Source organism: Delphinus delphis, chromosome 10 (assembly GCF_949987515.2).
Source record: "Delphinus delphis chromosome 10, mDelDel1.2, whole genome shotgun sequence".
Taxonomy (NCBI): domain Eukaryota; kingdom Metazoa; phylum Chordata; class Mammalia; order Artiodactyla; family Delphinidae; genus Delphinus; species Delphinus delphis.
The window spans coordinates 37,328,215-37,341,926 of NC_082692.2; the positions used below are offsets into that span (position 1 = coordinate 37,328,215).

General features: G+C 42.7%; 1 protein-coding gene across 4 annotated transcripts in view; it reads right to left on the bottom strand.

The window, feature by feature from the left end:
- RNF8 (ring finger protein 8) overlaps positions 1 to 13,712 on the bottom strand; it is a 38,311-nt gene that overhangs the window by 11,513 nt on the left and 13,086 nt on the right. For all 4 annotated transcript variants that reach the window (XR_009520770.1, XR_009520769.1, XM_060021302.1 and 1 more), the window contains exons 3-4: positions 7,181 to 7,921; positions 3,960 to 4,022 (exon numbers count right to left, since the gene is read on the bottom strand). Coding sequence is in view for 2 of the 4 variants with exons in the window: in XM_060021302.1 (XP_059877285.1) it covers positions 3,960 to 4,022; positions 7,181 to 7,921 (804 nt within the window). In the remaining 2 variants the exon portion in view is untranslated. The remainder of the gene's footprint in view (positions 1 to 3,959; positions 4,023 to 7,180; positions 7,922 to 13,712) is intronic.

The following is a 13,712-nucleotide window of genomic DNA, read 5'->3' on the forward strand; positions in this document are numbered from 1 at the left end:
CCATGGGTTGGGAATTCCCTGGTGGTCCAGTTCTTAGGGTTCTGTGCTTCCACTGCAGGGGGCACTGGTTCAATCCCTGGTGGGGGAACTAAGATCCCAGATCCCACAAGCCATGTGGCATGGCCAAAAAGAATAAATAGTAATATTGTATCTATGTTAAATCTGCTGAATTTAATAACAGTGCTAGGATGATGTAAGAGAACGCCCTTGTTTTGAGGAAACAAATACTGAAGTACTTTAGGGTAAAGGGACATAAAACATGCAATTACTTTTAAATACTTAAGTACTTTGGGGTAAAGGGACATAATATATGCCATTGCTTTTAAATAATTCATAAAGAAATATACACATGGAGAAAGAGAGAAAATGGTAAAGCAACTCTTGGTAGCTGAACCAATACCAGAAACTGCCTACCTCCACATTTCATATACATAAGAAAAACAGGGCTTCCCTGGTGACACAGTGGTTGAGAATCCGCCGGCCGACACAGGGGACACGGGTTCAAGCCCTGGTCTGGGAAGATCCCACATGCCGTGGAGCAACTAGGCCCATGAGCCACAACTACTGAGCCTGCGCGTCTGGAGCCTGTGCCCCGCAACAAGAGACGCCAGTACAGTGAGAGGCCCGCGCACCGCGATGAAGAGTGGGCCCTGCTTGCCGCAACTGGAGAAAGCCCTCGCACAGAAACGAAGACCCAACAAGCCAAAAATAAATAAATAAACAAACCAATGAACCAACATATAAAAAAAAAAAAAAGAAAGAAAATCCCCCAAGTCAGTTAGCTAATTTACACTTTGCAGCTGAAAGTGTGCTTTGCTGATAACTCAGCTGACTCCAATTCACCTTCTACATGTCCAGAATCACACTATATAACGGACATTCTGAAAACAGAAATGGACTTAGAATCCCAGTAACTTACAAAGTCTAGTCACTTAACCAAGTCACTTAACTACTTGCGGTTAAAGTATAGTTACTTATAAGATGCAAACATCAAAATGGCATTTGTGATGAGTGCGTTGTAAAATGCAAAGTGCTATATAAGTACGGGTAGTTTCTAAAACTGTGTTTGTGCTTTTTTACCCTTTTATAGCTGTGTTTAAAATGTTGGCTAGAAGACTTAAAACTTGAAGAAACATTTTCTTTTGCACAGGAGTCCTTTTATGCTCATTGTTTGCTTATAAGGAAATACTTTGGAATAAGAATTTAACCATTTTCTGCGCACTTACATAGAAGGTAATAAATTATTACACTGTCTATAACTCAGCAGCCTTTCTAGGCTAGTACCTATTTCTGGCTTCTTTTAGGAGACACAGTCATAAAAAAATATTTAATGTGCCAGGCACTGTGCAAAGTGGCTTACATACATTGTGTAATTCTCACAAAAACTCTTGAGTTTGATGCAATTATTATTTCATCATCAGTAAAATGGGGAAAACAACAGCAGTTACCTCACAGGGCTGTTGTTAAGGATTTGAAAAGACTATACATAGAGCATTTAGCACAGTGCCTGGCCAAAAGTTAACTGCTACACACAGTTTACCATTTGTAGGTACGTTCATTTTACAGATAAACAGACACAGAAAAAGGCAAGTGCAAGCAACAGGATTTTCAACTCAAGTCTGACTTCCCAAGTTTCTGCCGCTTGCTTTCTTCTTCCTTTTTTTAAAATTATCTCCTCGTACAGTAGGGGGAAATAGTAAATCCCCATGATAGTGGCTGAACTTAAAGCCAGGAAACACCTAATTTAATTGTCTTTGACTGTCCTTACCCCCTACCAACGCCTGGCTAAGTGAGCTGCTCACTAAGTTCTTGAACTAATGAAAGACTAGGTTTCTAACCCGGGCGAGCTAGATCTTTCTGGGCTGGGTAGAGTCTCCTCGTCTCTGAGCTGGTATCCCTGGCTGCAGACCTGAAGAGGCTGTTCAGGTCCTGTTCGAGGAAACGGACTTGTCTTCCCCTCCTCAAAAAACAATTTACCAAGGGCCACTGCCCTCCGACCCACTAGGACTTGAAGGGTCCCAACCTACATTCACCTGTGATAACTCCTATACATCTCCACCACCGCCATGGCGACATTTTTGGAGCCCAGCTCTCCCCCGCCTTCCTCTTGGCAGGTGCCGAAGGTGGTGTTTCTGAAAAGATATTATTCAAGACACACATTTTAAAATGTGTGGTCTGGGGGCTTCCCTGGTGGTGCAGTGGTTAAGAATCCGCCTGCCAATGCAGGGAACACAGGTTTGAGCCCTGGTCCGGGAAGATCGCACATGCTGTGGAGCAACTAAGCCTGTGCGCCACAACTACTGAGCCTGCGTGCCACAACTACTGAAGCCTGCGCGCCTAGAGCCCGTGCTCCACAAGAGAAGCCACCGCAATGAGAAGTCCGCGCACCGCATTAAGAGTAACCCCTGCTTACCGAAACTAGAGAAAGCCCGCGCACGGCAACAAAGACCCAATGCAGCCAAAGATAAACTAATTTTAAAAAATAAAAAAACAATAAAATGTGAGGTCTGCAGAAAAAAAGCAGTTATGTCAGAAGTCCTAAGTATTCATCTTGGCCACTAATTAGATGCATGTGCCTTAATTTTCTCATTTATAAAATGGGAAAATAGGTGCCCCCCTACGTTGGGGTTAATAAGAAAAAAAATAACATATATGAGAGCACTCAGAAAAGTTTTTAAAGCTCTATGTAAATGTAAGTTATTATAATTATAGGCCTGGAAAATGAAAAAGAACAGCTTCAGAAGGACCACCAGGTGGACCGAACAATAACCATGTTTCATTTGAGAGTGGTAGGTCCCCCAGGCATGCTGTTATAGAACCATGACCTAAAAGTATCCTATTTTAGGTTAATGAATGGAGACTGGCCAAATGCATCATGCTAAATGATAGTGTGTTTTCCAGTCTGTCTCAGTAGAGGGTGAGGTGTTGTGGGTGCAGGGTGCTTAATGATTCCTCAGGGATTTCCAAGAGCAGAACCTTACTCTTTTCCAGTCAATTTCAAAACATTATCTGAATATTAATTTAATAATCCTCTAAATGGGAAACATGCCTACCCCCCCACCCTAGAAAATACACAAGCTTAGAAAATAAAATTCTAAAAAGACTGAATTTTTCACCTAATGCTTTCCAAGGCTGTTTGTGCACCCAAGGTAGGCACCCTCCCAAGCATGAAGTAATATGTGATTGTTAGCACTGTAAAAAGGTTGGGAGGTAGGTAAGCAATAAAAGAACCGAATGATAAATTCTCCTGAACAAATTCTAATGCGATTACTCATTTTTCTCAAGGAGATGCAAACACTTACCTCCTGACTTATAACAAACTACTAATCATTACACATAAAGAAGACAAAGCAGGTTTTAAAGATGCAAAAGAACTCATAAAAAAATAAACAGAAGAGAGAGGTAGTCAAGTTAAACTAAATAAATTACAGGCAATCTTTTAGGATAATTTTATTCCTGTGAGCCTTGCCCCCTTCAGTAAATTGATACGTTTTGCTGAAGGTTAAACTGCACATTCTCAACCTAACCTAAAATGCTTAATTGGAACATTCTCAGATGGTTTCAGGATGGCTTCAGCTCAGGAATGGTGAAGTAATGGAGGCCCTTGCAGGCCCTGGTGGCCAAGTCACAGCTCTCAATTTCCCTCTGCTGCTCTCACCTTTCTGGAAGCGCAGCCACTCTCCTAGAGAGCCTCCTAATTGCTACAGGCTCATTTCGTCTTCACCAAAGCAACTCGTACTCAAATGAAGATGTAAGCTTTCATGCTGAGGTCTGGCATGTCTGTGAGGCTCCAAGTCTCCGACCTGATGGCATGAGCAGCTGCCACCTGCTCTGTCTACAGACTGGAGATGCCACAGAGGTGTGCACTAAGCAGCAGAGGCAGCCGGTGGCCACAAGAAGCCTGGTTGCCCCCCACTCCACCACCCACTATAAGCTCAGGACAATGGCAAGAGATTTACCTCCTGCAGAGTCTGGGCCAGCTGTTGCTTCAGGTCCTCTTCTCCTTGTTCTTTCTCCAAACGCTGCAAAGCCAAAAACAAAATGTAAGGTTACCCTGCAGGAAGGGGGAAAAAGGGACAAAATCCAGTAACAAGCAGAGCAGACCTGCTAGCGTGAGCATCTGGAAACGACAGGGGGCAGGGAGCGGGTGGAAAATCTCCCATTTTACTTCAAGCTGTTGGCAGTAAGGGACTTAAGCAGAATTAAACTGCTCAAATACTGCACACCTCAGGGCTGTCACCTTCAAGCCACCACTCAGGGTGTTCTGGAGAAACTCTGGATTAATACTCCAAGTCCCCTTCACTGGCTAATGCTGTGACTCCCAAAAGGATGTAAACTGAGAGCTTCTGAGTCACCAAGTATCTAAACTGAAACACAATCCCCTGAGCTGGCACTCACAAGCTCCACCATGTTTCTTTCCTCAATTCTGGCCACTCTGTCTCTCACTCTGAGTCTTTACCACTTCTAGCCCATAAACTGCTCCTCCTCCTGCCTTGCCTGAGCTTATGCTATGTCTCCTCCATCCGCCCCCTTGAATGTAGATGCCTCCTACATCATCACTCCCCTACATCCAGCATCTTCCAGAAGAACCTCTGGGCCCTTCCCTCCTTAAGAATTACCTACCCGGGACTTCCCACGTAAGACTCTGCACTCCCAAGGCAGGGGGTCTAGGCTCGATCCCTGGTTGGGGAACTAGATCCCACATGCATGCCACAACTAAGAAGTCCGCATGCTGCAACTAAGAAGTCTGCATGCCACAACTAAGAAGTCTGCATGCCACAACTAAGAGTCTGCATGCTGCAACTAAGAAGTCCATATGCCACAACTAAGAAGCCCACACGCTGCAACTAAAAGATCCCATGTGCCGCAACAAAGACCTGGCACAGCCAAAATAAATAAATAAATAAAATATTTAAAAAGAAAGAATTACCTACCCATTTAATATGCCAACTGGAAATGGTTCTCTAATTTAAATATATTGACTTGAAACTGTTCTGATTATTTTGTGTGTATAATACATCTTTGTCTCCTCAACCAGATATATTCCTTAATGGCAAAAACCATTTATTAAGTATCTTTATAACTACCCAAACTCAAGTATAGTGCCAGGTAATGTGGGTACTCAAAAAAAAAATCTGTGTGGCTAATATGTATAAAATAGATAACTAAAAAAAAAAAGAATGACGTGGAGAATTCGGTAACATACAGGGTCCTCCTTCCATTATAGTAGTTGAAAATGCTACATCCTTGCTTTCATGATGTCCTCTGAACCCAAAGTGCTATCCTGGAACAACCAGACACCCTCAGAAACTGGTTACTTGAGGTTACAGGGAGTGCAAGATTCCACCCCATGGGGTGGTGGTGGAAGTATCATACAATAACATTTAATTTCCAGAGGAGCAGCAGAAGTGATTCCAGGCTTGTGTTGAGACCCCAGAATTAGCACTGCTGGCCCTGCAGGTGAGATGTTTGTGCCCAGTGACAACAGCATAGCATCTTCCTTGGACTAGGTCTGTCTCATTCCTGACTGTGTAGTTTCCAGCCTTGTTTTCCCAGTCCCCCAGCAACTAATGTTGTTTAAATAAATTCCTTATATTGCAGAAAAAAAAAAAAAAAAAGTCTGTGGGAATTCCCTGGCAGTCCAGTTGTTAGGACTCCATACGCTCAATGTTGAGGGCTCGGGTTTAATCCCTGGTTGGCGAAATAAAATCCCACAAGCCACACAGCGCAGCCAAAAAAAAAAAAAATTCTGTGTGAAGTAGCAAGGGTTAAATGAGTTTCTGAGCAAGCAGTAGGGGTAGGATAAATTCTTAGGGCTTGGTGGGAGAGGGGAATGCAACTAATAAACAAAGGACTAGATATACGTCACTAGGAGCGATTTATATATGGCCCTCTCATTCCTGGAGAAATTCTCTAAACCAGTCCTTTTTGCCTTTCTTTACCATTTTGATAAGGAAAAAGATTTCACAGCTATATCTTGAAGCATGCTGAAAGGAGCCACAAATATTAACAGTAACTCTTGTTCCTGAGCACATAAGCCTTTAAAGAGAGCTCTACTCTGGTGAAGGTGTCATATACTAAATATGTGAAGATAAACCTCCATCTATTAATTTCAAGAATTAGTCCAGGCTGGAAAAGGGCAGCAAAAAGGTACACATAAGCAAGCAGTGTATACCCTTAGAAAGACCTATTTAATCCATGGCCTTGGCTAAGACCAGCAGTTTATGGGGGATAGCTGAGATTAGAATGAAATCTACAAATTGTTCAGAAATAAGCCAACACAACTGGTTGTTTCTTACCCTGAGTAAAGTACATGAAAGAGAAAAGCTTATTCACTTCAATCCTGATTGGCCCCTCTTAGTTCTAAGTCAACAATGGGGAATTCTTGACATTCAGTATTACCTGAGCAAGTAGGTGAGAGTAAAACATGTGGCTCTTGCCAGATGGGAACTGACATTTTGAGCAGAACCAGGATCAGCCATAGCCTAGAAGCTTTGTGCAAGTGCTTGTCATCTAATCCCAAATGACTTGGGGATGCAGACACATTTGCCCTCACCTTGACACAGCTAAGACAGTCATTATTTTATCTACTAAAGGCCCTGTGGGAGGTGGCTTATCACTCAACCCAACAACTGAGTCATGATGTACCTGTCCCCTCCCATGCTGGCTACTCAGGTCAGACACAAACATTTTCTGCCTTTCTAGCCTCCCACTTCCTAGGTTAGCTACAGAGCTAACAAGTTGCCAGGTAAATCAAGGGCAGAGTAATCAGGTGACCTACACCTGCCTTGGGTACAGAAATTTGGCTTTGACCTCAGAGCAGAGAAAGATTACTCATGAAGACAACTATTGCGTTAATTGGGGTGTGCTGTAATTTGGGGGCATCTTCACCTTCATCCAACCTCTCTCTGAATTTACCTCAGTTCTGAGATGCCTCACCTTTGCATCCTGTTATATCTTGGCTGGTTCTGCCAGTCACCTTTCCCCATCTTGACATCCCAACTCTGGCTCTTGATCTGATCATCATGCTGAACCTCAAAGTTTTCTGTTCCCATTACATCTCCTGTCCCTGGCACTCAGCACTTGGTCCCTGATCCAGAAACAGAGAGTTCTGGCCAGAGGCTCACGAAGGGCCTGCCCATCCCAAGGGTCACTCTTGTCCTTCCCTCCTGTGTGGTACCTGGAGATGCTGCTGCTCTTCCTGGAAAGTCTTCTCCAGCTGCTCCACTCTGGCCTGCTGTTGGGCCTGCTCTTCACACAGCTGGGACTGTAAATCCTGCAGTTCCTGCTCCATTTTCACAATTTTCTTTGAGTTCCCTTTTTGGGTCTGCTTTTTCACATTCAGAACAGCTACCTGCTTTTCCTGCAACTGTGTTTTCAGCTTTAGAATCCTGGACATCGTTACCTTAAACAGCTCTAAGCGGCTCTGAGATGCTGAAGGATTTGAGGCTTTCTGCTTCTTATAATGAAGCTCTACAACTTTTGCAGGGCCTGGGTCAACATGAGCCCCTGTGGTCTTCCCACTTAGCTGAAGAGAAGTCAACTTAGGATCCAAATATTCAGAGGGTTGACTAGCCACTTCACCTTTCCCATGTGACTTCACTGGCTGACCAGGTTCACAAGACACTTTACTTATTTTGGATTTCAAATTTGAGGGGCCTTCAGCTCCAGAACCCTCTAATTCATTCAAACTAAATTTCCTTTTAGCTCTCAAGCCCTTATTTTTTTCCATCATCTGGTCACTTTTTGGGGAAAGACAAGGATAAATCCTCTCCCAGTCTTCTTCAGTAACTTCATATTCATACTCTGCATTCTCCTTATTTTCCAGAGGCACCCCAAGCTGGATGTGATCTCCATTATGGATAGAATAGACCTTTAAAGGTTCTAGACGTTCTCTGTTCAGCCAAACACCATTCAGACTCTGGGAAAAGGGAAAGAAAGACAAAATAAGTTTCATGATTTCTCTCCTCTTAATGGAATTTCCCTCCTGCTGCTGCAAAACCTTCTGTCTTTTCAGAAAGAAAATCCTTGGAGGCAGAGTCAAGATGGCGGTGTGGGAAGACACGGAATTAGTGTCTCCCCACAACTAGGGTGCCTGCCACCACTGGTGGGGGACTCTGATGCCCAAGGAGATGGGAAGAACCCCAAAGTGAACCGGTAGGACATAGGGGGACTGAGCGGGGAGGAGAAGTGGAGGCCAGATAGGATTGGCACCCCTGAGGCCAGGGAGATCAGGAGAGGCAGGTGGGAGGGGCCCTCCAGAAGGAGCGAGAGAGATGGGGAGCATGACTGCCCCACCCACTCGAGCCCAGGAAGCCTGCTGGGCTCCCAGGTGAGGTCCCCTGCCCTCTGAGACCGGGGGTGGGGGGCACGCCTGGGCCCCTTCTGTTCCTTGAGCCTAAGCCCCACCCCCCACAGCCCCCAGGGCCTTTTCCAGCCCTGTGGGTCCTGCGCATTGGCTCCACCCACCACCCAAACCTCACCCTTGATTAGGCCCCACCTTCCATAGCCAAGGCCTTCCCCCCACCCCGCCCTTTTTTTCTTTTCTTTTCCCTCTTCCTCTTTTTTCCTATTGTGATGTACCTTCCAGTTGTTGATTCATCTATATTTTTATTTTTATATTCTTTCTAACATATCTGTTCATTTCCTAGTCTAATTTTATTTTTTACTCTGTTACTGTTTTTTTTTTTTTACCCCACATGGCTTGCGGGATCTTGGTTCACAAGCTCAGGGTTGGGCTGAAGCTCCTGCGGTGGGAGCTCCGAGTCCAAACTACTGGACTAACAGAGAACCTCAGACCCCAGGGAATATTCATCAGAGTGAGGTCTCACGGAGTTCATCATCTTAGCACCAAGACCCAGCTCTGCCCAATAGCCTACAAACTCCAGTGTTGGAAACCTCAGACCTAACAACCAGTAAGACAGGAACACAATCCCAATCATAAAAAAGAAAAAAGAGAGATGGCAAAAAAATACGTCACAGGTGAAGGAGCAAGGTAAAAACCTACAAGACCAAGTAAATGAAGAGGAAATAGGCAATCTACCTGAAAAAGAATTCAAAGTAATGACAGTAAAGATGATCCAGAATCTTGGAAATAGAATGGAGGCACAGATTGAGAAAATATAAGAAATGTTTAACAAAGATCTAGGAGAACTAAAGAACAAACAAACAGAGATGAACAACACAATAACTGAAATGAAAAATAAACTAGAAGGAATCAATAACAGAATAACTGAGGCAGAAGAACGAATAAGTGAGGTGGAAGACAAAATAGTGGAAATAACTGCTGAGGAGCAGAATAAAGAAAAACGGATGAAAAGAATTGAAGACAATCTCAGAGACTTATGGGACAACACTGAATGCACCAACATTCGAATTATAGGGGTCCCAGAAGAAGAAGAGAAAAGAGTCTGAGAAAATATTTGAAGAGATTATAGTTTAAAACTGCCCTAACATGGGAAAGGAAATAGTCACCCAAGTCCAGGAAGCACAGAGAGTCCCATACAGGATAAACCCTAGGAAAAACACACCAAGACACATATTAACCAAACTAACAAAAATTAAATTCAAAGAAAAAGTATTAAAAGCAGCAAGGGAAAAACAAAAAATAACATACAAAAAAGGAATCCCGGGCTTCCCTGGTGGCGCACTGGTTGAGAATCTGCCTGTCAATGCAGGGGACACAGGTTCGAGCCCTGGTCTGGGAAGATCCCACATGCCACGGAGCAAACTAGGCCCGTGAACCACAACTACTGAGCCTGCGCGTCTGGAGCTTGTGCTCCGCAACAAGAGAGGCCGCGACAGTGAGAGGCCCGCGCACCGCGATGAGGAGTGGCCCCCGCTCGCCGCAACTGGAGAAAGCCCTCGCACAGAAACGAAGACCCAACACAGCCAAAAATAAATAAATAAAATAAATAAATAAAATTTAAAAAAAAAAAAAAAAGGAATCCCCATAAGGTTATCAGTGATTTTTCAGCGGAAACTCTGCAGGACAGAAGGGAGTGGCAGGATATACTTAAAGTGATGAAAAAGAAAAACCTACAACCAAGATTATCCTACCCAGCAAGGATCTCATTCAGATTCAATAGAGAAGTCAAAAGCTTTTCAGACAAGTAAAAGCTAAGAGAATTCAGCACCACCAAACCAGCTTTACAACAAATGCTAAAGAAACCTCTCTAAGCGGGAAACAAGAGAAGAAAAAGACCCACAAAAACAAACCCAAAACAGTTAAGAAAATGGTAATAGGAACATATATATCGATAATAACCTTGAATGTAAATGGATTAAATACCCCAACTAAAAGACACAGACTGGCTGAATGGATACAAAAACAAGACCCATACATATGCTGTCTACAAGAGACCCACTTCAGACCTAGGGATACATACAGACTGAAAGTGAAGGGATGGAAAAAGATATTCCATGCAAATGGAAATCAAAAGAAAGCTGGAGTAGCAATACTTGTATCAGATAAAATAGACTTTAAAGTAAAGACTGTTACAAAGATAAGGAGGGACACTACATAATGATCAAAGGATCAATCCAAGAAGAAGATGTAACAATTATAAATGTTTATGCGCCCAACATAGGAGCACCTCGATACATAAGGCAAATGCTAACAACCAGGAAAGAAGAAATCGATAGCCACACAATAATAGTAGGGGACTTTAACACTCCACTTACACCAATGGACAGATCATCCAAACAGAAAATAAATAAGGAAACACAAGCTTTAAATGACACAAGAGACCAGATAGATTTAACTGATATTTATAGAACATTCCACTCAAAAGTGGCAGAATACTCTTTCTTCTCAAGTGCATACAGAACATTATCCAGGATAGATCACATCTTGGGTCACAAATCAAGCCTCAGAAAATTTAAGAAAATTGAAATCGTATCAAGCACCTTTTCTGACCACAACACTATGGAGACTGGAAACCAATTACAGGAAAAAAACTGTAAAAAACACAAATACCTGGAGGCTAAACAGTGTGCTACTAAATAACTAAGAGATCACTGAAGAAATCAAAGAAGAAATTTAAAAATACATAGGAACAAATGACAATGAAAACATGATGACCCAAAACCTATGGGATGCAGCAAAATCAGTTCTAAGAGGGAAGCTTACAGCAATTCAAGCTCACCTCAAGAAACAAGAAAAATCTCAAATAAACAATCTAATCCTACACTTAAAACAACTAGAGAAAGAAGAACAAAGAAAACCCAAAGTCAGTAGAAGGAAAGAAATCATAAAGATCAGAGCAGAAATAAATGAAATAGAAACAAAGAAAACAATAGCAAAGATCAATAAAACTAAAAGCTGGTTCTTTGAGAAGATAAACAAAATTGATAAACCCTTAGCCAGACTCATCAAGAAAAAAAGGGAGAGAACGCAAATCAACAAAATTAGAAATGAAAAAGGAGAAATCACAACTGACACTGCAGAAATACAAAGGATTATAAGAGACTACTAAAAACAACTATATGCCAATAAAATGGACAACCACAGGGGCTTCCCTGGTGGCGCAGTGGTTGAGAGTCCGCCTGCCAATGCAGGGGACATGGGTTCGTGCCCCGGTCTGGGAAGATCCCATATGCCGCGGAGTGGCTGGGCCCGTGAGCCATGGCCGCTGAGCCTGTGCGTCCGGAGCCTGTGCTCCGCAATGGGAGAGGCCACAACAGTGAGAGGCCTGCATACTGCAAAAAAAAAAAAAAAAAGGACAACCACAAAGAAATGGACAAATTCTTGGAAAGGTACAATTTTCCAAGACTGAACCAGGAAGAATTAGAAAATATAAACAGACCTATCACAAGTAACAAAATTGAAGCCGTAATTAAAAATCTTCCAACAAACAAAAGTCCAGGACCAGATGGCTTCACAGGTGAATTCTATCAAACATTTAGAGAAGAGCTAACACAGATCATTCTCAAACTCTTCCAAAAAATTGCAGAGGGAGAAACACTCCCAAATTCATTCTATGAAGCCACCATCACCCTGATACCAAAACCAGAAAAAGATATCACAAAAAAAGTAAATTATAGACTAATATCACTGATGAACATAGTTGCAAAAATCCTGAACAAACTACTAGCAAACAGAATCCAACAGCACATTAAAAGGATCATACACCACGATCAAGTGGAATTTATCCCAGGATGCAAGGATTCTTCAATATACGCAAATCAATCAATGTGATACACCACAATAACAAATTAAGGAATAAAAACGATATGATCATCTCAATAGATGCAGAAAAAGCTTTTGACAAAATTCAACACCCATTTATGATAAAAACTCTCCAGAAAATAGGCACAGAGGGAACCTACCTCAACATAATAGAGACCATATATGACAAACCCACAGCAAGCATCATACTCAAAGGTGAAAAACTGAAAGCATTTCCACTAAGATCATGAACAAGACAAGGATGTCCGCTCTCGCCATTCTTATTCAACATAGTGTTGGAAGTCCTAGGCACAGCAATCAGAGAAGAAAAAGAAAAGGAATACAAATTGGAAAAGAAGAAGTAAAACTGTCACTGTTTGCTGATGACATGATACTATGCATAGAAAATCCTAAAGTTGCCACCAGAAAACTACTAGAACTAATCAATGAATTTGGTAAGGTTGCAGGATACAAAATTAATGCACAGAAATCTCTGGCATTCCTATATACTGACAACAAAAAATCAGAAACAGAAATTAAGGAAACACTCCCATTTACCATTGCAACAAAAAGAATGAAATACTTAGGAGTAAACCTGCCTAAGGAGGTGAAAGACTTGTATTCAGAAAACTGTAAAACACTGATGAAAGAAATCAAAGATGACATAAACAGATGGAGAAATATACCATGTTCTTGGATTGGAAGAATCAATACTGTGAAAATGACTATACTACCCAAAGCAATCTACAGATTCAATCCCTATCAAACTACCAATGGCATTCTTCACAGAATCAGAACAAAAAATTTTACAATTCGTATGGAAACACAAAAAACCCCGAATAGGCAATCTTGAGAAAGAAAAACGGAGCTGGAGGAATCAGGATCCCTGACTTCAAACTATACCACAAAGCTACAGTAATCAAGACAGGCTGGTACTGACACAAAAACAGAAATATAGATCAATGGTACAGGACAGAATGCCCAGAGATAAACCCATGCACATACGGGCACCTAATTTATGACAAAGGAGGCAAGGATTTACAATGGAGAAAAGACAGCCTCTTCAATAAGTGGTGCTGGGAAAACTGGACAGCTACATGTAAAAGAATGAAATTAGAACACTACCAGGCTTCCCTGGTGGCGCAGTGGTTGAGAGTCTGCCTGCTGATGCAGGGGACACGGGTTCGTGCCCCGGTCCGGGAAGATCCCACATGCTGTGGACCGTGAGCCATGGCCGCTGAGCCTGCATGTCCAGAGCCTGTGCTCCTCAACGGGAGAGGCCACAACGGTGAGAGGCCTGCGTACCGCAAAAAAAAAAAAAAGAAAGAACACTACCTAACACCATACACAAAAATAAACTCCAAATGGATTAAAGACTTAATGTAAGACCAGACACTATAAAACTCTTAGAAGGGGCTTCCCTGGTGGCGCAGTGGTTGAGAGTCCGCCTGCTGATGCAGGGGACACGGGTTTGTGCCCCGGTCCGGGAAGATCCCACATGCCGCAGAGCGGCTGGGCCTGTGAGCCATGGCCCCTAGGCCTG